The 23,686-nt window shown below is 36.0% G+C and overlaps 1 protein-coding gene across 2 annotated transcripts in view; it reads left to right on the forward strand.

The window, feature by feature from the left end:
• The first annotated feature begins 1,284 nt into the window (after nucleotides 1-1,284).
• Nucleotides 1,285-23,686, forward strand: part of LOC135691530 (uncharacterized) — a 29,519-nt gene continuing 7,117 nt past the window's right edge. The window contains exons 1-14 of one of the 2 annotated variants that reach the window (XM_065209398.2): nucleotides 1,285-1,485; nucleotides 9,624-9,974; nucleotides 11,590-11,738; nucleotides 15,308-15,376; nucleotides 15,755-15,915; nucleotides 16,431-16,550; nucleotides 18,325-18,402; nucleotides 19,493-19,597; nucleotides 20,732-20,885; nucleotides 21,232-21,320; nucleotides 21,907-21,948; nucleotides 22,059-22,113; nucleotides 22,288-22,354; nucleotides 23,223-23,306. In XM_065209398.2, the coding sequence (XP_065065470.2) occupies nucleotides 9,668-9,974; nucleotides 11,590-11,738; nucleotides 15,308-15,376; nucleotides 15,755-15,915; nucleotides 16,431-16,550; nucleotides 18,325-18,402; nucleotides 19,493-19,597; nucleotides 20,732-20,885; nucleotides 21,232-21,320; nucleotides 21,907-21,948; nucleotides 22,059-22,113; nucleotides 22,288-22,354; nucleotides 23,223-23,306 (1,480 nt within the window). In that variant the 5' untranslated portion in view covers nucleotides 1,285-1,485; nucleotides 9,624-9,667. Of the gene's footprint in view, nucleotides 1,486-7,329; nucleotides 7,477-9,623; nucleotides 9,975-11,589; nucleotides 11,739-15,307; nucleotides 15,377-15,754; nucleotides 15,916-16,430; nucleotides 16,551-18,324; nucleotides 18,403-19,492; nucleotides 19,598-20,731; nucleotides 20,886-21,231; nucleotides 21,321-21,906; nucleotides 21,949-22,058; nucleotides 22,114-22,287; nucleotides 22,355-23,222; nucleotides 23,307-23,686 lie in introns of those variants that run through there. The other variant, XM_065209399.2, reaches the window with a different exon arrangement.

Genomic DNA, 23,686 nt, shown 5'->3' on the forward strand with positions numbered 1-23,686 from the left:
GGAGGGTTTAGCCTGTTGTCTATTATGTTAATTGCAGGTTTTAGATTCCTTATAGTTATGTATTTTGAACATTCATTCTTTTGCAATTACCAAACAAATTATTCCATTTTGGTGAAAATGTACAACAATAGTTACGTTGCCTAAACCTTTAGTGAAAATATAAACTCGTAATTACGATTTTTTAATAGAAATGTACCCCTAAAAGTAGCTCACACAAGCTGTCATATTCCTATTACTCAGCCTGGCGCCCTTCCCTTTAATCAGACGGAAAGGTGCCCTTACCTAACCTACTAAAACCACTGATTAGTGACTCAAACTCTTTTGCCCAATTTATGTTTTGTTGTCCTAAGGGCCACGCCAGGGGTGTAGTGCAGTGCCGCAGGGTCTGGGCCAAAGTTACCCTCTAAAATCTTTACCTGCTACTGAAATCTTGGCAGAGAAAGAAATGACACTTCTATTGACTCGATAAGTAGCTATCGGAGGGATATTTAATGCCCCTTTTATTAGTACTTACCCTATAGTTGAAACAGTGAGCCAATTGATTCGTTTTTTTAGATTTCGAAGGTGCCAACTGTTTCAATGATGAATCAAGACAAAAACTCAACGAGGAGACGTTCGGTTAAACAAGAGTTTATACTAATTTGTTGTAATATGCAGTAGTTCTTATATGTGGGTTCTAAGATTGGGGGGGGGGGGAGGCAAAGGCGAGTTGAGCGATTGGTCCACACCATTTGGAAGGCCAGAAAATGTCCTTTTTCAAAGATATTTTTTCATTGGGGGGGGGGCTGTCCTGCCCCTCTCGCTTTCCACTTACTACGCTGCTATTTCTAATTGAACTTTGATATTATTAATCCCCACCCCCCCCCCCAGTCAAATGATTTTCTTTTTTCAAGCCTTACATCCTCTTACTAAGAATGGCATAAGTGATGATCGCAAACAAACTGTGTTTATTGCAAAATAATATTGTTCTTGTGAACTGGTACAGTAGTGTAGTAAACGAGTATTTTCACAGAATGTTTGTTACATCAATTATATCTCATATCGCAGTGTAGTAAAGAGATCTCTCATATCCCTAGCCCCGCGCTCTTCTTTTATGCTCGGTTGACAATTATTGATAACAATTTTGATTCTCAAAAACTAATTTTCTTTTAACAAGTTTTTTATAACAAACGAGTGTAATTGATTGCACAATCGCAATGTGAATCACGCGATTCAAACGAGAAGCCGTTGATAAGGTCGCAACATCACCCAACTTTAGAAGAACACAGTTAAACGTCAACATGCCAATCAACTGGTACCCACATGTGATTGAGCCATATATCCTTGGTGCTTCCTCTGCTGCCTATGTAAACATTAGACCACTTAGCTTAGTCGGGCAAGTAAACTGGGGCCCGAGTGAACGAGTCCTTTTCTACATTGGAATTGCCCTTATTCAGCCTAAAGCAGTCCGAGCAGTATTGTCAAGCAACCTCAAAACTATCTCAGGTAAGGAATATTCTTATGAAGTCACTTCCCAACTTAAATACGAAATTAATTAACTTAGCATCCATCAGGCTCGATACAAGAAACAAGAAATACAATTTCACAGTATCAACGCACTCTATATGCATTTGCGTATCGCATTTCGCCTATGCGATTCTATTCGTAATTGGCAGTTATTCGAACTTCGAGAACCGAGGAACTTACAGCCTGTTGACAATCTTAAGCCCTGGCAAAACGACTAAACATTTCATTCAACATTTCACTCAACTTTTGTTTAGTGAAAAGTTTAGTGGAAAGTTTATTCGTTTTGTGTTGTGTTGTTTAGTCTTGTTGTTTTGTGTTGTTTAGTCGTGTTGAATGTTGTTGAGCAAGGTTTGATTCTGGCAAAAATGTTTAGCGTTGTTTAGTGTTGTTTAGCAAATGTTTAGTCGTTTTGCCACCAATTAAACATTTGATGTGCTAGGCGCTAGCGCAGGCGCCATAACTGTGCGAATTCAAAGGTTTTCCAGGGTTTTTCTCGGTTTTCCTGTCTCTACGTGACCCAAAATCTCTAGAATGCCTTCGCTAGACATTTGCGTCACCTCCTTGTACGCTACTGTGTCTTCTTCAACAGTCAACTTTGTTATCGATGTCCTAAAAAGAATTTTCTTTTCCCTTTCTTTTATCAAATTCTTATTTTTAACATCTTCCTCCACTTGAATTCTTTTATGCTAACATACAACAAAACAAACAGAAAGCAAATTCCTATGCAAGATCCCCTACAACCCCACAGCGTCCTACACAGGTCGTTCACAAATTTTGAGCAAAGTTTAGTGAAAGGTTTAGTCACGTTTTGCGACCCTCGCTAAACTTCGCTCAACTTCACTAAGCAAATGTCGAGTGAAATATTTAGTCGTTTTGCCAGGCCATTACGATTTGTATCTATATCAAATTAAATTGCACTGTACTCTCGCGTGTTCAATTTTGCCACTTTCAATCTGTCATTTATAACACGTACTAAGATTGCCGCCGTTTCCACAAAATATCTGTTTGTAGAAAAAACAGTGCTTACAAACGAGCATCTATTTTTCATTCATTTTAAAGGAAGAAGAGGAAAAAGGAAAGTCTAAGCATCGTCCGTCACCGATGCCTAAACATTGCCTGCCCGCTCCCTCTTGATAGACGTCGTTCAATCCAAGTGCGCAAGAACAGGCCGTTTTTGCGCACTAGGGATTATCCACATTTTTTGTTAATTTAGCACACGATGTACTAATTTTAGGTGACTTGGCACTTGACTTCATATTCGCCCTGCAACAACACCCCCCCCTCCCTCCAAGAATAACAGGGCAAAAACTTTTCCCGAGCAAAAGTTGAAAATGTGGGGAACTGGCACTCGGTCGTACCCACTTAGACCCTTGCTTATCGTGTCAACAAATTCACCGATGTGGTTGCCTAACCTGTCCTTGGGGAAACGAGCAAGAAAAAGTTTTGTAGTGAGTGAGGCAACCCTCCCCTCCTGCTAGCATAGCATCCCACTGATTTTGTTACACTAGGTGGAAAATAACTGACACATTTCTCAAGATGGGACTATCGAAGCTTCCCTCAATGCCTTCGAAATCATTATGGGGAAACTACCCCGCTGCATAGAAAGTACAACAGATAGTGATGTTTATTCTCAAATTGCCTTTACACTCTCTATTTTATAAAAACAGTTTTATAAGAACACAATTGTCTGAATTGGTAAAAGTTAAAAACAAATTAAAAACAAGCTGAGGCTGAGCATCTGTAAGATGTAACTTTGAACAATGTTTCATCTCTAAAACGAGGATCTAGGGATGTTTCCTCGGTGAACTTTCAAACTTGTCGCAAAAATAAAGGATGTCTTTTCCCATAGCGCAATAGCTAGCCATTACATTGTTACACCCTAAAAATATTAGAACAAATTTAGCTTCAGATTTTCGGAAATATTAAGAACAACCAGCCTGAACTTCAATTTTCTAGTTCTTGTAAAAATGAGTGCAATGGTAAATTTTATCAACCTTCCTCAAGGCGCCTTAATAGGGAGACCGCTTGTACCGAACTTTGCCAACAGTAGAATATATTTGCCGAACCTATTCATGACAACAATAGAACAGCATATATTCGTCAATGCCGATGGGGCGTAGTCAAATATTTTGGAAAAGATTTATCGATGAATTTATAAAAAGCACCCTATATCATCCACAAAAAAAATAGATATTCAAAACATTATAGAGTTGACTCCAATTATAGTCACTCCGCTCAAAGTCACAGGTCTGGTTACAGTAGATCAAATGTAGACCCAAATATGCAAAACTATTCGGTAAAATTTAGACCCAAATACAATGTCAATGTCACACTCGGTTATGTCAATGTCACAAGTTTTCAAGCAGCATTTGATGTGACCATAACAGAGTGTACTGTAGTACTTCTGTTATGACACACGCTGCTTTTATTTTGGCGCATAATTTTAGCAACAAACTGGATTCCAGATCTCTCCAGGTACAAGGCAGTGTGGCAACGCCCGGTTGGGATTACACAATTTTTCTGGCAAGCGGTGCTTGTCCTTTTTTATGATTTTCAAAATATGACACAAATATCGACCAAAGACGTAATACCAAGTCCGCATTGAAAGGAAATCAGAATCTTGTTAGAAATATATTCCATCCAGCCTAAGTTCACGTTGACAGTTACTATTTCGTGTCACTGGTAGTCTATATCATTTTTCTTCTGGCACAGACAAACTCCAAGCATAACTTACTTTTTTGTTACAGTTTTAAAAGAGAACAAATAAAGCAGATCCATCGTTAGAAAACATTTTCCCTGCAAAAAAACAGTTTTGCTCTGCGAGAAGGTCCCTTTATCGTGGTTTGGGGGAAGGGGACCACCACAAGTGACACCCCTGGATGCAGACAAAGTAGCGCTATGGACGCCAGCCACCTAGCTGTGAATATCGGCTGGGGTGGGCAAACACGAGCAAGAATCACATTTCAAAGGGGGCAGTCTTTAAAAAAATTCATAACAGCGAATGACGGGTTTATTTGGAATATATCAGGCTTACACAGAGCTATGAGTTAAGAACAGAACACATCAACCGCAAAATTTTAAAGCAATGTTTCTGTAGCCACTCAACTGAAGATTCCTCGAAAGATATCTCACGAGTTAGGATTTTTCAAAGAAAATGTGAGCCAATGCACGCTGAAAAAAGGTGTGCTACGTCGCCTTCTTGGTTCATCAACCTGTCATAGATGAAAAGACACCAGACCTTCCTGAAACATAACTACAAACCAGTGCAATTTTGTGGATTCTGTACTCTATAATTTGAGAAGCTACTTCATAATTTCCCAGCAAAAAATTGCTTGTTCTTACGCTGGCTGAGAAATTCATGCTTGAAAACTTTGCAATCGCTTTCCAAATCCCTTTTGTCAATCGGGTGACTTTTGTCAATCGGGTCCTTTGCGAAAAATGTCGCAAAAAGCAATAGAATAATTAAAAATTGGCTACTTTTCGGCATTAACAAGGGTTGGGCTAGCGCTACAACTCTGTTTCTGGCATACCGTAAATCCTCGAATTGTCCCCCCCCCCTCAAAAAAGCCCCACCTCTTGAATAAGCCGTTTTATTGAATTACCACAACAGATTCATATTTTCGGTAGTAATTAATTAAATGTTCATAAAGAAGTTCCTACTTAAATAAACGAGGTCTTTTGACAATGTCTTTCTAATGTCTACAATAATTTTATAAGCCCCCCCCCCCCTCGTATAAGCTCCCCTCCTCGAATATGCCCCCATAAAAAATATCAAAATAAATAAGCCCCAGGGGGCTAATTCGAGGATTTACGGTAGCAATTTTCAAGTGACTATGCTTACAGGAAGTAGTCAAGTGTATTACTCTAAGGAGCCAATAACAGAGTTTCTTGCTTTGTAAAAGACGTAGGGTCCCGTTCAGAAGCAATTATCTTACAAAATTATAATTGTGCCAAAATATCATTTTGAGTAACTGTAGCCAGTGGGGGCAAGTTGTGGTCAACATTTTCATTTAAAGGTGCACAGCTCCCTTGCCCCCCCCCCCTGCAGCTACGTGGCTGACTTAAAACTAAATATTTTACATTTTATACTAGAAACGATGATAAAGCAGGCCACCTTGTGTTTCAGAATGATTTTGCACACCCGCACATGAGGTACGGGCGTTGGCGCATCCAAGATCTTGTAAACATCGGCCATACTCTGCAAACTTGATTGTCCGAAGGAAAGATCGGCACTTTCTGAGAATACTGTTAACCGTACCGACTTACTTACAGTCATAGCCATAGGAGACGTAGGGGCTGGGAGGGCAGCAGCCCCCTAATCGGGCAATATTTTTGATGCATTTCAAGCATTTCTATCTCAACAAAGCAATGATATTCGGCTACGATCCACACTCCGCCCCCTTAAATGCTATGCATCTGCTACGCCCATGCTTACAGTTAGCAACGTTTAACTTTTTGTGACGTCCAAATTCAGTAGTTTAGATCATCCAAGTCTTTAGGTAATGCGGTCTCAATCGTTTACGGAAAATATGCGATAGCAGGGGCAGGAAGAGATTTTTTCTCACAGCTGCATGTGTGCAATCTGAGTGAGTGATAATACAAGTTTTTGAATGAATTGAAAAGGAGAAATGGTTTTAATCTCTTACACATACTATCACATAATATAAAATAAAACAAGCTATTTTCCCCACTTATGAATGAAATTGTAAACTAGCATTCATTCAAATGGCTCTTCTGAGCAAAAGAAAGAGGAATGACATGCATGGCGACACAACTGCCTTTCTTATCAAAATATGTAGTTTAGCGATCCACGATTTCAACATTTTCAATGGCTTCACCTTTTATAATAATTTGTACTTAAAAACAAGTTCTTCAGTTCTATTTTAGATAGGCAAATTCAATAGAAAAAGGCTTTGCAAAGCTTTGCAAGCCGTGCAAATTGATGTGCGCAAAAATTATCCATATTCAAGCCTATGGAAATAATCTGGCCTAGCTGACGAGTGGCTCAAAGTTTCCCCTGCGAGGTAGCAGTTATGGCTCCTCCTTTTTGCTAAAAAGCCTTAATAGTATGTCCTTTTTGTTGACCTTTAGTTTAGAGCTCCAATTATGTTAGTTTAGACTGCAATAACGGTAAAAAACTATCTTTCATCAGGAAAATGACTGAACGATTGAATTTTCCTGGTGTCTCTTGGTCCATTCATTTTTACAATTCTGTTTTCGTTTAATTTCACTTTATTTCGGTCCATTCTTTAGGAAGCGTTACACTTACGCTGCTTGTACGGACCCCTTTCAATGATGAATTTGATTCCACCAAGGTTCTCTTTGTAGAAGTGAACGTAACTTTTTATGTATGTAAAAGGTATGTTAAAGAGGTATATCAGGAATGAATTAATAACGGTAAAAAACTATCTTTCATCAGGAAAATGACTGAACGATTGAATTTTCCTGGTGTCTCTTGGTCCATTCATTTTTACAATTCTGTTTTCGTTTAATTTCACTTTATTTCGGTCCATTCTTTAGGGAGCGTTACACTTACGCTGCTTGTACGGACCCCTTTCAATGATGAATTTGATTCCACCAAGGTTCTCTTTGTAGAAGTGAACGTAACTTGTTATGTATGTAAAAGGTATGTTAAAGAGGTATATCAGGAATGAATTAACATCCTATTCAATACCAATCTAAATCCAGTTTTCCTCTTCGACCTTGCGTGTTCAAGCCAAATTGACACTTAGTCTCTCGGAAAAACATTGAAATCTATATCATTTTGCACTATTGACTTTTTCCAAATATAGAGGGTTACTTTAACAGCAACTGACAAAGATCTTAATACTACGGTATTTGATTTCGCCAAGGGTTGCCAAATGCCTATCATTTACAAAGACGAGCTGCAAATACTATTGGTGACATGACATCCCAAATGTGCTAGGGCGTCTTCGAACAACAGCATTTGGTAAATCGTGCTGAATTTTAGTGAGTTTATGGTCCAAGTATTTAAATACATCACAATTTTTAATGTCTGAAAATAATGAATGTACTTTTAAAATCGTCCTATGCTCAATTTATGACTCGTCTAAACTATATTGTGTGGAAGATTAAGCAGCGAATCTCATGATATCGTTTAAGTTCTGTGTATTGCTCATATTCTGCCTGGGTAAGATGAGGAATGAGAGCTGCAGTCGCCAATTTTTATTTCATTTTAAGGGACGTCAGGGGCGGAGTTTCAAAGGGGAAAATTTTCAACAATTATCACACGATTTACCAGTCAAGTTTTTACAATTTTTCGAGAATTTCCATCTACCAGAGGTCAGAAATAAGCTTTTAATTCTGTTTTTCAGTCACATAAACTTTTGTCATGTAAACAGCCATAGGACTTATTTAGATAGCATTGTTTATTTTACAGCCTTGAAATGCTCCACCCAAATCTGAAACGCACTTTTGTCTGAATGTTGGCTGGGTTTGACCCCTTTAAGGAACATAAGCAACAACATTCTTGAACAGTTGAAGAATGGAAGCAGAAAGCTTCTAATTTTCAAATTTCTGTGTCATCCGGGGGTTATTGAGTTATGTTTTATGTCTTTTTCTATATTTTGCGCAAATATGATGCAGTAGAAATCCTCAAGCATGAAAGACCTAAGTAATTAGTTAGGTATCTGTCTCCACAATCAGAATTCAAGATAGGTTAGGCTACGGTTATAAAATTCTTGACATGAAGGATATAATGTTATCCCCTTAATTAATTTTGTTCGATACGGTTAATCCAGTACTTGCGACAGGAAGCCTATCTTTGAAACTTTTTCTCCAGATCTAAAGTAATTTCGTTTCTTCGGTAAAGAGGGTCGTAGCTCCCCTGATGATTTTATTTTTAAAACAATAAAACGATATCTGGCATACCTCATTCGTTACATTTTCTGTTCTTCATTTCAAGGTTGATTATAGAATAATATATCTAGGTAGCCCTTACTGTTACCCCTTCTTTCAAACTACCTGTCTAAAATAAGCATATCCTCTACAATCAGAAATTTGTAAACACCCCTTGTATAAACTCCCTTCCCAGTCTCGTACAACAAAAATGGCAAAGACGTAGTTATATCTCGTGACATTTCTCAGAGTGCATGCATTTTTCAATAGTAAGATAATATATACTCGAATCAAATTCGAAAATTCTCGCTGCAACGCTAAAATATATCCAGGCCTTTAAACGTTTTGAATAAATTGGTGATACAAACAACATATTTCCTCTCTCCTCTCCTTTTTCTAGAAATAGTTTCTATTTCTTCTTTTTGTTAATTTTGCATCCTTAAATTGTAGTTAATTTATCATCCTTAATTTAGCATCCTTAAAATTGTAAGTTATTCAGAGGTCTATTTTTTGCAGTTATTAGGTTCAAAGCCTTGTCACAACCATTTTTTCCGTCATTGACCTTTAGAAAATCTACTTTTAAAAGGCACGATCAAATTTTACTTCGATCTTAGCTATATCTAGCCACAGATTTTGTTATCGCGACTGTTTAAAACAGGGCTGTGGTAAAAGCAAAATAATTTATAGGTTTAAGCAAAGGTTTTATATGTTGAATGTAAATTACCACAGGGTTGCTATGTATTCCCATGCTCCCTGTGGTATCGTCTGGTAAATTTGTGTATGTTTTGTGAATATAAAAAAAGATAATATAAAAGATTTTCGAGCTGCAGGATAAAGAAAATTAAAAAACCTATGTTTCCAATAATCTTCAACTCTACCAACCTACTCGAAAAGCCTTTTTTTAAACATTAGTTGGAAATGATTATTTACGATAATAAGGCACCTCTTTCCCCTTTTTGCGTTTCTTGAATGTAGCTCTTGTGTATTTTGCATTCAAGAAATCTTAACAAAACTTTAAGTATACCAATGAACAAAAAATTAATAAAAAATGTGTAACAGTCCAAGCTTAGTTTCTAATCAGAAAAGATATTTAAAAATAGTGCTAGCATTGTTGAACTTGGTTTTTTTCGTCTTCTCATTTATATATTTATATTTAAAATTTTCAAACAAGGACCACTTTCTAAGTCTTTTTTATGAGTCCCCTACTTTGAACAGTCAAACTACAAAAATTTAACATCTGACCAAAACATTTTTTGCAGTCTCACTTTGGCCTTGAGGCTGAAATTACGCGGGTGAAATCAAAATGAGATTGGGAAAGATGCTAGGCCATGGTTTTCAAGGGAATTGCTCGGTTTTCAGGAGTTGCCTGTCTGTTCGCTGTCTGCATTTCTCAATGATTCTGCTACAGTTACGCTTCTTCAGATTGGCAGATTGTTTACCAAGATGTGTAAGAGATTTGTCAAAAGAAGCGGTTGTTTCTAAAAACCCGCTGCTAGGGGAGTACACAGGTTTGAATTTTCAAGTCTCCGCTCAGCACGTCGAGGAAGCAATACCACATCTTGTAAAGGAGACAGACATAAAGTTTACAGAGTTTGAGACAAGGATTAAAGGTTTGTAAGGTTCCAGGGTTTATTTATATCTTTTTTTAAATTTTATTTTATTTTGCAAAGCCATCTTTTTTAAACCATTAATAATTGATTTGAAATATTTGTGGAATTTCTCAATGCTGTTGGTCACATGCAGGCAGATTCGTGCCCCAGTGATCAAATTCATTTTCGTTGTAACAATTTTTTCGTTTGTTTTTATCATTTTATTTTCTTAAGCTCCAGTAACTTATCAAGAATCATGCAGCCCGCTTTATTTCAAGCAAGCATGTTTGCAAATAAATGTTCTCTGTTCCGGTCAATTTTTATCTTCACATCTGCCTAAAATGGATCATACAATTGGAATCTTCACATTGATATTTGTCTGTGCTCATAATTTTATTTTGTTTGAACTGTCAGGCAGTTAATTACCCCATTTTCAAAATGTAGCTTTTCCTTCTAACAATTTTTCAATGGAGTTTGTTGCTGCAGTGAAATTTCTTCACTGCAGCAGCAAATTCTGGTCAAATCTAAAGAAATGTCTAAATATTCAAAACAAAAGTACTTTGCAACCGAACCATTGAAACACCATGAAGTTTCAGTATAAACTAACTTCAATATGAAGATTTCCAAAATGAAATCCATTTTTGAGAAAGGTCTGAAGATAGCGAGATGCAAAATCGATGATATCAACCCAAAATGGAAAAAAGAGAAAGCTCTGTTTTGTCTAAATTTGATATACAATAATGATATCATTCTGTTTTGCCACACATGCTTTGTACTCGATTTACTGTTCAGCCAAATGACTGTAACGGAAATAATGTGTCATAATTATACTGTTTCTATAAATCAAATTCAAATATTTCATTCAACAGAAATTTGTTACATGTAATTTGAGTATCATGAAATAAGAAGCTACTGCTAAGTTTAAGGCTATTAAATAACAGGAAATAGATATTTACACTGTAGATAAAGAATATTCCCAACTTGATCCAATTTTGACCAGGAAGCTTGCATAACTAGCTTTAGCTAAGAGTTTGATTATGGATTTCCATATGTCATTTGTATGGTTTGTTCCTCTTGTACCCCGGAAAGATGCAGATTTGTACCTGGTAGGTCATGTGTCATGATACAGCTTATCATCCTTCCTGTGATGGAATGTTTTAAAGGAACTAATACCTATTTTCATGCTGGGGATCAATGGAAATTCCAAAATCTTACGAAATTGGATGAAGAAAAGATCTAGGAAATCATTTCTAGAGTTATCTAGCCAAAGATTTAATGAAATTAGGAAGTTAGCAAAAATTTGAGCTCACAGCTCTGGGAGGTTGTGCAACATTGCCCAGCTAATTTACTTGATATAGATAAAATCAACTAGTAACCAATAACTAAACCTCTTTTAGACTTTCTACAATAAGTACAAATTTTTCTTGATCTGCCAAATTCTAGCAGAAAATACAAATTTTGGAGTTTTCACTTGAATAAGAACTTAAACATTAGTGAATTTTTCCAATGAAAATACACTTTGCCTGTGGTCCAGACCCCCACTATACTCAATATCGTATCAGATGCAGTACCCAGTGCACTTATTTCCTTAACCCTGATTTCTTCTAAGCCACTGTTATTGCATTTCTTCTTTTAGATTTGATTGGGAAAGCAGAGCCTGTAACTTGGGAATCTGTTGTGCAACCAATAGAAAATATTACAGACAGAATCAGAATATCATGGGGTACTGTTTCTCACCTCCACAAGGTCAAGGATGGTGAAGAGTTTAGAAAAGCTTTCTCAAAGGTAGTAGTTTTATCATTGGTATTCTTATTCTGAAATCACACGGGAAATTATGGGAGAAGGGCACTTGCAAGTTGTGGAACTATTTAAACCTTAAGTTTGATTTTGCTAAGATCATGAAAGAATCGTTCAAATGTATTCAGACAAACTCTTCTATTAGCACTTGGTTTTTCACTGTTTTTTGAAGCTTTGCTTCTCTCTTTCTTGATACCTTGAAAAGTTTCTTCTGTAGGTTTCTATCGATTGAGATCTTTACATTTAGTAAAGTCTATTAATTTCTAGACTTTTCTTGTAGCAGTAATTGCATCTGTCATTTTTTTAGAAAGTTGCCAAGTATGGCTTATTTATTTCCTTGGTTTGTTGACCATCTTGCATGACTCTGCAAATTTATCTTTTTCCTGTCAAATCTAGTTGTCTAATTTCTCCAATTACAAGGTCATCTATTCCTCTGAAATTTGAGATAGGTTTTGGCTATTGTGGTTATGTCTTGGTTGAAAATGTTTAAGTGAAAGTAAATACACATATGAAGTGATAAAATATGTTAATTTATCAACTGTCTTTTTCTTAAGACTTGTTAACAAAGGTATATTGATAAGTAGTATTTTTCAAGCTTTCTCTGTCTTTTTAAAAGGTTATGTTCTCTTTTCAGTTTTCTGCCAGAATACTATGTCGGAAAAACACAATAAGATGTAAAATAAAAGAAAATGAAAGTCTTTTTGATAGAATAAAATCCCTTTTTAGCAATCTCTTATAACAGAGTGGAGAGGAGTGATGTTTTTTCGATCGTTTCTTTTTTTAATTATTTTTGAATTAGTCCTATTCAGTTATTGGAGATCTCGAGGAGTACTACTCTTCTCTGCCTGCTACGAATGTTTCCGCCTAAGAGAATTTACTTGCTCGATGCCCTAGAAGGCTTTGGCTTACACAAAGGGCTGATATCTTATCATGGATTATTGTTAAATCCCCATCACAAGCAGTGAAATCCCCATGCACGATCCTGATACAAACAGATTAACTCAGGAATTAAATGGCGTCTTGATTGAGACGAGATGTGATACACGAGACTTAATATGTTTTGTTTTATTTTCTCATCTGACGTAAGGATGTCAGTCATAAGCCACTGTGATACAGGCCAAACATTTCACCTAAAGTTTCATTGAAATTTGGGCATGTCAAAAAAATGCTCATCGAAATTTGGGCATGTTTTGTCACCTTCTTTGGCAGGGTCTCCGCATGCCCCCTCCCCCTACTTTTTTGCAACAGCAATAGAGCTGTTTGCACAATCTTTTCTTATGGTTCTTTAATTTGCCCTTGGCCCCCTACTTTCCAGCATGTGTCGGGGCCCCTCCTTGATCATTCAAATTTGTTTTACCCGGAACTTAATTTCTCCGTAAAATCTCAATACAAGCATAAACAATATGAAAAATTGTATCCGTCCTAAAGTTATATAAAAATTATAGCGATGAAACTAAATTTGAGCTTTTAAAATTCGTACAATGAAGTTTGGAGAAACTTCCAAAACGAGGCCGTTAGTTAGATAGTCGAGGAGTTTTTCTTTTACTTTGAGTGATACCACGAAAAGCGTCCCTTGCAATGCGGAATTAAGTCATAAATTTTGTGCGTATTAGCTGAAGTTGAAGTTTCTTTGACAAAATGCAAAAGGATGCTGAGTTAAGCTTTATTTGAGAAGGCAATTCGAAGCAAATGAGCGTAATTGATACAAATAGCCTTTGCATATGTAGTTTTCTACGTCTCGTTTTCGCATTAAGTTCGTTGCGTATCGCAGACATTTTTCCCAGTAAAAATAGTTTAGATAGTTGAATGCGGAAACAGAAACTGGAAGTGGGTATTAGCGATCATTGCAAGAAGGGAAAGTGCCAGTGTCCTCTATTTGAGAACGCAGTGCTCCAGCCCCTTTATTCCTCAAAGAACCGAACCCTGTACTGACATTCACCAAGGAACCAATCTAGATTTAATCATCTTGGTCATAGTCAGGCTAGTTTTACATCCGCTGTTTAACTTCTATTTCTGTCGTAATTTTGATGGATAAAACTGCGTAAAGGCGTAATCTTGGGGATGATAATCAAATCCTATGAATTCAAACAATCTAAACTGTCAAAAGACTAACAGTTGTATACGTAAGATTAGAAAAACGAGACTTAAACCCACAGATAAAATGGATAGCAAGAATGCAGGTTTTAGAATAATCTTAGCATAACAGCGTGTAGGATGGGGAAGAGAAGCAAATTAAAAAACAGTTAAAAAACATAGGTAGACTTGATATCTCCTTTTAAAATAGCTTTTTGTGAGTATTTGTCATATCTGCAACGCTATTGGAACGATGGGCGACACCACTCCAATCGCTTTTGTAGCTTATTATTGTAATATTTGTGTCTCTATGTTAAGTGTAAGTCTTAGGGTTGTTATGCATTTCCATGCTCCCTAGGCTTTTGTATTGTAATTGATTGTCGTTGTAAATTTTATGGAAATATATAAAAAGACAGTTAGAACGATCAATTGAATTAATTAAATAAAGCTTTTCCTATTTCGGTACTCTCTTAAGGACCAATAACTGTCTACGAAAAGCAATTAAAATTTACTGCAGAAAATATCAATGGGGACAAATAAACCAAAGATAAATCGAATTCCAAACTTTGAAAATGTTGGCAAAAAATATTTTCGAGGTAAAAAGTATTCGGCGGGCCGGATGAAATTTTGCTGCGGGCCGGAGTTTAAGAATGGCTGCCCTAGAGTATAATTCCCCCTTCCCAACTCTTCACTCCTAGCTGTCGCTGTTTCCCTCTTCGATTAGAACTACCTGAAGCTTCAAACCCAAATGCCATCACACGAAGTTCCTTGACTGCAAAGCACTCTATCCCTAAACGTATTTTTCTTGCTGTTTAATAATACAACAAATAAAATCGCATAAAATAACCTGTAATCTTCTGAACTGGCTCCTATGCCGTTACACATTGGTTCTTATATTTGAGGTGATTGATTGGCAAAAATCCGTCTAGTGTCATTTGTTTGATCCTACTGGGGTCGATTTTTTTAAGGGTATGAATAACTGAGTATAGTTAGACATTTCTAGTTATCAGACTTATCTGATTAGGCAATCACTATTAATTGCCTTCACTAGAGTTTTCTGTTACTATTGAATTACTATCTTTTATTTAATATATAGTGTGATAAACTTGCAGAGGTCTCTATTAAATTTCAATACTTCGATTCTTCCGGGATTCAATATGCTTTTTCATTTAATTTTTAATAATTTACCGTGGTTCCAAAACATTTAGTATTGTCACAAAGTTGACTTGCAATATGTTTTCGTGTCCAATATTCTCGCTTGTCTTTTTGCTCTGGTTTTCTCTCTTCGGTTATTCACTCTAAATTACTAACAGTTATTTCCTGCTAAATTTCAAAGAAGCTGTGACCACAAGGAAAAAATGGTGCATCGTTTGGCCAATGCTTTGATACCTCTACACCTTACTCCCACATCAATCATTTGATGCTCCTACACCCTACATTTAATACCAAAATGAATTTAATGAGATATGTTTCTATAAACCCAGGTTCAGCCGGAAGTTGTGAAGTTGCTCACCAGAATTAGCCAAAGCAAGCCAGTTTATGATGCGTTTGAGGCAAGTTTCAACTTTTTGAATATTTGAGATCTGTTTCTCAATAGTACAATGTTAGCCAGTATGATAAGCAGAATCTGGTAGGTAGCGTTCTAAAAAAGGGCTGATTGAATATGCATCCAGTTATAAGAGATGCCTTATTTCGTTTGTCGTTTGTATTCATATTGTTTCTGTTTAAGTGTAAACTTCAGCATGTATCTCGCATTAACTTGGAGAAAACAAAAGAATTCATGAGATCTTGTTTCCCTTTGCCTAACGAAATTATTCAGTGGTATTTCTCAGTGTATTCTTCCGAGGTTAACACGTCTGAAAATTTAAGTAGGGTTTAAACGACAACCTTGCATGTGTGAACAGATTGATTTAATAACTTGTTCTTTTCAGATTCTTGCAAATGGCTCTCACGGCCTAAATGAAGTCCAGGAAAGAATCGTAGCATCTGGAATAAAGTCTTCATACCACAGTGGAGTCTCCTTGGAAGGAAAACAGAAAGAAAGATATACTGATATTTTGCAACAGCTTGCGGCGTTAAGTGTAAATTTCAGGTACTGTTCAGTGGTATGCTCGTTCCTTTTTTGTGACTGGAAGGCACTAATTTTTGGCCTGCCAAACTGGCCTGTCAAAATATATCCCTAAAACAGCAACATTTGATGTATGCCCTGAAAAAAAGAACATATTATCAAACAGAACAGAATTTTGACGGGATTTTATCTTGTTCAACTGTTGAAGAAACACGACCTGCAGTTAGAAAAATTACAAATACTTTTCTATATTGATATTTAATCATGTAGGTTTTATGTTTTTGAGTTGATAATTTGTTGACGTCTTTTATTTTTTTCAAAGTTTTCTAGGCCAATGACTGAAATCATTCCTTTTCTTTAGACCTTCTGGCACCATACACTGACTCTATCTTCTCATTTTCAACAATAATCTCTCTTTCATTCCCTACAACTGTTTCCAAATCATCACTTTGCTTCAGAAATCGCCGTCATTTATACGAATTTAATCCCAATTTTGATTTAGTTCGATTTTTTTATCCTGCGAATTCTTTCACTTTCAGCAATAATGTACAAGATTCCACGAAAGAATTCGGAGTCATGCTGGAGGATTCGAAAGATGTCGAGGGGCTCCCAGAAACACTTTTGCATCTCATGGCAAATGCAGGATCCGAAGATTCAAAGTATGAAAGCTAATAAATTTTTCAAAACTTAATTATGACATCTTTAAAGCTAATCTGTTGTTGGAAAAGTTTTGCTCTAAAATTACCTCTCCACCTAAGGTCGTTTGAGTCGAAATGTATCGCAATGAAATCTTGTTCCCGATTTTGTCCCATTGTCTTCCTTTAAAATTTCTTCTCGTAAGTCGATCTTCATTTATCTTGTATGAAAGCTCCTAGTCATTTTGTAATTGGCAAAATTTATAACTTGATAAGTCGCAAATCAAATGTCTTTCAGTTGACAAGTTGTAAAACCTTTGCCTTCTCGTTCTGCTAAGCATTCTATGTTATCTAGAGGTCATGGGTGGCTATTACCGCAAAAAGATGTTATTCTCATTTTGATATTAGATAATAAGATGACAAAAAGGACTTTTATATGAGCAATCCATTGGAAATTTTCTTACCGTAGAAAGACTGTAAGGAATTCTGTTTTCAATTACTTCATTAGTACGTGACAACCGAGCTTGTCAAGAGAACCTTCAGTACAAATCTTGGATAATGCCACGTTAATCCAAGATTATCCAAACATATTATGATTCATGATTATTTGATATCTTGTCACACAAGTGAAAGTGATATCTAGACTAGCGTGATTTTGGTTTCATTTCTTGATAGCTGGTTCAAATATTTGCTGTCCATTATCATATAATATTTAAGTGCCAGCCATACAGTAATTGTGCATGGGCTGACAGATCGTTTATTTTTTCTTTGAAATTTTCGCTAAGGCCTTAGCTAAAACGTTTTCAGGCGAAGGCCAAGCCTGATTATGGAAGAAAACACTCAATTCTCTAATATTTCTCTTTACATTCAAACACGGCATCCATGTTGTTAAAGTAAGGGATGAATATAAGATTCCTGGAAATAAAACAATATTTTATGTCAAGAAATTTTATGTCAAAATTCTTTTACCTCTTATTTGCATCAACAAAAATTCATTTTTCGCTTTGTCTCATGGATCTTGCCTCGTTTCTTAACTTTTCTATCCTCCAAATAAAGTAGATCCATACAAAGCAAAGAACTGTTAGAAACCCGCACACTTTCTTCCTTGACCTTAAGTTTAAAGAACCTATTTAAGCCTGACAGATCATAAGATTTTTTTAAAACGTTATTGTCCTCTGAACCATCTATATGCCAACCACTGTTGCCAGTCATTTCCAACTGGATTCATAATTTACATGTTTAAACAAATATTTTGATTGAATAAACTTTTGGTACTTTGGTAGTTTCGTTATTTTCTCTGTAAGAGTCTCTGACCTTGCAAATCACATCGGCTTCTTAAAGCAAGACCCAACACTATATGCTTTTCAAAGCAGCGAAAATCTTGAGAAAGTAGGTTCTTTTTTCGGGGAACTAACTGCACACTTATCTCTCATCATAAACAGGCGTCTAAGTCTTTATCTACTTTTGTACTAGGACTTTGACTTTAAATTATAGTCTCCACGGCTGCAAAATTTTCCTTGTCTAGAAAATTTGTGTAAACAGTAGTACTTATAGAGAGCTATGCAAAAGTGACGCAAACAAAATCACTTGCAAACCTTGCAAATCTAATATGCTCCTTAAAAGCAAGACCCGGAAAAGCCTTAATCTTGAAAACTTAAACCTAGATTCTTTCCAAAATTTTGTCATCCTTCTAGAATGGCAAAAAATGTTCAAATTATCGAAAGTTCGAAATGTCAGAAGTTGATCTAAACCGTGATTGCCATGTTTGTTTAAACTAAGATAATTTGTTGTTTTGTAGGAAAGCGGTAGATCCGAAAAAGGGACCATGGAAACTAACATTGGACCCACCTTGTTATAATCCATTTATGAAACACAGGTACGTTGGTGAATTCTTTAGCTTTAAGATTTTTTCCATTCGACTGCCGGCTCCTTTACCTTTGTAGGTATTACTTCTAACTCTTGATATTAAAACAAATTTTACCCACTTTTGATAAGAACATCAATTGAACAAATATAAAAGAAATTCTTTTTGCTCAGACGCTTTGAAAAATATTCTCATTAGTGCAAATTTTGATGGAGATGCTTTACAAAGAAATTATTGGTTTGTGATTCATGTTTCTATCTCCGATGTATCAGACACTACCAGCATTATCAAAAGATTCACTCTTCAACACATAGATAACATGTAACTATTGAAGTTTTTTAGCCTAATGTATCTTTCCATCACATCTTTCAACTATATACCTTTTGGAAAGGTTGTTACCTTGTACATACTTGGCAGTGTGTTTTAGTCACATGGCCATGGTGACTCGGGTGAAAACCTACGTATTGTTTTGACTGCAGCGTATTACGTGTCGTCCTTTTTTACTTCATCAGTGCTGAGTTGTTGGTTTGGAAATAATATGAAAACTGCAAAAATAATCCAGACTTTCTATGATCATATTTTGGCTATTCTTTTTTATGTTTGTTCAATCCCTCTTGAACAGTCTTCCAAACAGTTCTACAATGATTTGTATCTACAATGCTTGCGAAAAGTACTGATTGCACCTGAGCTATCTTTGTTTAAAAAGTATAAGATTCGTTCGATTCGCATATTTCTATGAAGAACTATCTAACTTGTTTTTGAAAGGTAAGCGTGGGAAACTGCTAATGTGAATGACAAAAATGCTATTGGTGTTCAAACTCCTTTGGCAGGCATTTTATGTCAGCTGAGATGAAGAAATGCAATGATCGCAGTTTCTTCTCAACAAAGCTCCCGATGTAAAAGTTCTAGTTACTAAATGTTGTCCAGTTAGCCTAGTGTTCCCTCCTTATTAACAAGACTTGGAGCAGTCTCCGAATATCCAATAAGAACATAAGTTTCTGTGTTTTTTGACAAGACTGTGGGCCTTTTTTGTCTTTTTTTATGGCCAACCAGTTGATTTTCAATAGAGATTACTCTGGTAGAGTTTACTCTTTCTTTTCAGTGCAAATCGGCCATTGAGAGAGAAGATGTACAAAGCAATGATTGCAAGGGCCTCGTTTGGGGATCATGACAATAGAGACGTTCTCGAGTCAATTAGGAGGTTGAGGTATGATGAGATTGCTTTAGATGTCTTAAGTAATATTCAGGAAGGAAAGCGACACTTTATATTATTCTGGACCAAGGAGACTCATACACATCATAAGAATGCTCTGAACATGTTTTAGAGCATTAGCGGGAGGATACTTTCACAACAAATCACCAATTCACCGATTGAATATTTGAAATTGGCTTGGAAAAATGCACACATTTCACAAAATACTTATAGTATTTGGCGTCTGACACTTAACAGAGTATAAAACGTCAGAATAAGTTCCCGAAAAAAAGATGAACAATATATACCCAGTTGTGGATTGAAATAGGCAAATCGGAAAATGCCAGCACATGACCGGTATAGTTGACCAATCAGTGCCGCGGTTGTATATTTCTAATCTGTTCGAATGCGTCTTGATGTCTTCTTGTATTTTATTAACTGAAGATTTTTCTAGATCCTACTTCTACCGATTTGGCTGCTATTTTAGGCAAAATATGCTGATTTTTGCAACTAATAGATCTCCTTCGAGTTAGCATCAACTCTGCCTCATAAACTACAAGAACCGTTTAGTAACCGCTTCCTTGCCCGCATCTTTGAGCAACTGAATGAATATAGTGAAACCTAAATGAAATATTAAATAGTAAAAAATAATCGAATTTAACTGGTTGCATTTGATAGCAGAGACTGATATTTTTTTCCGATATCATAAACTTTGTTGGTATCAATCTTCTCTTTTCAAGAAGATAGATACTTTTTGTTGCCTTAAGATGATATTATCGCAATTTGTTATTGATTTTAGAATCAGGCACTGAATTTCAGTGCACATGACTTATCATCTTTAACTTTATAGAAGTCGAGAAAATTCCTTTACCAACATCGACCTTTGCATGTACTCTCTTTCTTAAGCTTCATAATCTGACCTGCAAAAAGTTTCAATGATATTTATCGTGTAAGAAGGAAGAAACGCAGGATCTGCTGTCTGCCGGATTCTATGAATCTGCCAATGAGTAATGATATGAAAGTAATAGTCAGGATTAAAGCAAAATGGTCAGGAAGAAAATGACGAGAATCCATGTTGTGTGGAATTTTAAAATTTTGCCTCGGCATACAGGGCTTCACCAGAGTAAATAATTTTCTTCTTTTTTAAAGAAATGAGCAAGCAACAGTTCTCAACTTTCCTGATTATGCCCACATGTCGTTGGATACAAAAATGGCAGAGAATCCCAAAGAAGTTATTGATATGATTGAGACACTGAGGAGTAAGAGCAAACCTGTAGCAGAGAAAGAAGTTGCTGACATGAGGGTGATTATTTTTGGAAATTCTTAAACTGGCAATATTTATCGAAATTTAATGTGGTTTGCGTTTGGCTATAAAAGATATTTGGCTATAAAAGAGACTTAACTGTGCAGCTTTAGAGATGGCCATCTAATAAGTTCCCAAACGTACTAGATAAGTCTAGAACAAGTCTAGATAATTCATCAAGAAAGATTTAAAAACTCTTGCATTCTCTTTGTTGGAGACTCAGAAACTAGGATTTATTTGAGCTACCTTTGCCAGTTTCTTTTGTAACGTTATTTATTTTGGTAGTTGCCTCTGTACTTTCATTTATTTGTTCAACTTATATTTTTATATAATACTTTATTTGTAGAACTATGCGTCGAAGAGTGGCACCAAAGAACAGCTGCAATTATGGGATCTCACATATTATGCTGAACGGCAAAAGGAAGAGATGTTCAGGTTGCAATTCACATCACTCTTATCCACTGTGAGCTATCCATTGACCCTCCCCCCCTCCCGTATGAGCATAAAATTCAAACGCTGTCACATGCATAGGCTCTTTAAATTTATTATATCTGCAAAGATGGCTCATTTTCAAACCCATTGCGTAGGTATGCGAATGCTCTTCGTCTTCCATTTATTCGTATGAAAAACCTGAACTTTTCCGTGTAAATTTTTCCCAGATCTGAGTAATGATTTCCAATCGATTTCAGTGAATCAGTATTCTTTTCATACATTCTCAGAATCTGTATACATTGAAAACCCAATTGCGTTATTTTATATGTAATAGGTTGTTGGCATTCATATTTATCGTCAAACTGCATTTCGTTGCGATCAACTTTATTTAAATAGTTTTGAGGCAACAACTATCACACTTTACACCAGCAACACCCAATCTGTTCTATACGGCATCCTTGATTGACCGTTGAACAGATGTCAGCCCGCATTTGCGATTTAATTTATGTCTTATATAAATTGATTTTATAAGTTTTATCAATGACACCTGATTTGTACCGATTTTTGAACGCTTTTTCAATGTTTTCAGGTTGAAGGAAGAAGAAATAAGGGAATATTTTCCTCTGCAAAGGTAAAATTGAGTACATTTTGTCGAAAAGTTGCAATGGCTAGGGATAATTTCGTTTTTTAATTTTCTTCCTCTAAATTTGCTTATTAGTAATTTTATTTCATTTTTTGCAGAGTTCTCGATGGGCTTTTCAAGCTGTCTTCTGAACTATTTGGTATTGAGATCAAGGTGAGTAAACAACTGCGTTTAATTTCTCTAAACTCAAAGCTATTAGTGATACTGCACATTGAAGTTGCATCCAGTGCATTTTTGTGAATATAACACTTATAGTAGTTGTTCAGTCACTTGTCTTCCAAAATTTTGGGACAACTCATAACAAACATTGACACTTTGTTTTTGCAGGAGTTCCCTGGTGAGGCTGATACTTGGGACAAAACGATTCTCTATTTCAAAGTATTTGATAAGAGTGGTAGGTTGTATTTTTGTCGTCTACTTTTTCTTCTCTGTTGTATTTATAATTCCACCCGCACATCCTCTAACATTTCTACATTTCTTGTGCAAACTACATTTCTACGTCTGCCCAGTATAGCCGATTATTGTAAGCAGGTTTGCTGTTGGCCATCTGTCTGATTGATGGACCAATTGGTGACTTGTTAAACAAATCATTCACTATTTGCGCGTTTGTGATGCCGTTTTAAGTTTAAAATTAGATTAGAAATCTAGCAGAAATATTCTTAAATTGAGAGAATGCTGTTGGTAATGTTGGAAGAACGTTCCTGGTAAACCTAGAGTTACACAGTTTTGAGTATAGCCACAAATGCAAATATTTTGGGTCAAGAATACAAACGCTCGTCCAAGCCAACCATCTTTGTATGATTGAAATCTTTGCCAGCAATAAATAACAAACCTTTGCCAAGTCCACAAACCCAAACAAGAGGGAGGTTTTCAAGGTTGCAGTAGTTTTAAGGAAGGCCAATGCATAACTTAACAACAGTATATATTATACATTATATAGAATGAATTTACCGTTGTGCTTGAACTTTTCTTTATACCTGGAAAAGGATAACGACCAAACCAAAGATGACTTTTCTAAAATTTAATTTCAAAGAAACTTTGATTTAAAAGAATCAGGCAAAATCTTGAGGATGGCAACTATGGCAAAATTTCATCTGGAGGAAAGTTGAGGCTTTTCTGAACTCTGACTTCTGCCTCTTTTCCTTCTGTTGAAAGATTATAAAAAATTCTAACATTTAGTGCATCATGTCAAGAAATACCCTCATTTGTCACTTCTGTGATACATGATGTATTTATTGATGTAGACTATTTTGAATTTTCAGGACAGTTTCTTGCATCGTTTTATCTTGATCCTTATTCCCGGCCAAGTGAGAAGAGAGGTGGAGCCTGGATGGATCCAATTATTGGTAAGATGATTCTGTCTTATATTTGTTTGGTCTAATCGAAGATTGAAATGTGAATCCTTCGTTGTCGAGCCTGTTTGCTTGCATAGAGCTTTTTACTGATGGGTTTGCCCCTCCTAAAATGATTCTTAGTGTTGCTAAATTGCCTCTGATAGTATCAGCATGATGGTAAGAAGTTTTCGGAGAGGGTCGTCAGTGATCTAAGTCTCTACACAAAATTTAACTAGCTCTACACTGATTTATTTTCATAATGTTGCATTTTGCTTCGTATTCGCACCAAATTAAGGAAAAATGAAGACCCAAAAGTAATTAGGAAATACTGTAAATTGTGTCAAACAAACTATAATGTATACTACAATCGAACTATCAAAAACCATGAAGAT

This window comes from Rhopilema esculentum, chromosome 13 (genome assembly GCF_057945365.1).
Source record: "Rhopilema esculentum isolate cy_ngs chromosome 13, ASM5794536v1, whole genome shotgun sequence".
In the NCBI taxonomy this organism is placed as follows: domain Eukaryota; kingdom Metazoa; phylum Cnidaria; class Scyphozoa; order Rhizostomeae; family Rhizostomatidae; genus Rhopilema; species Rhopilema esculentum.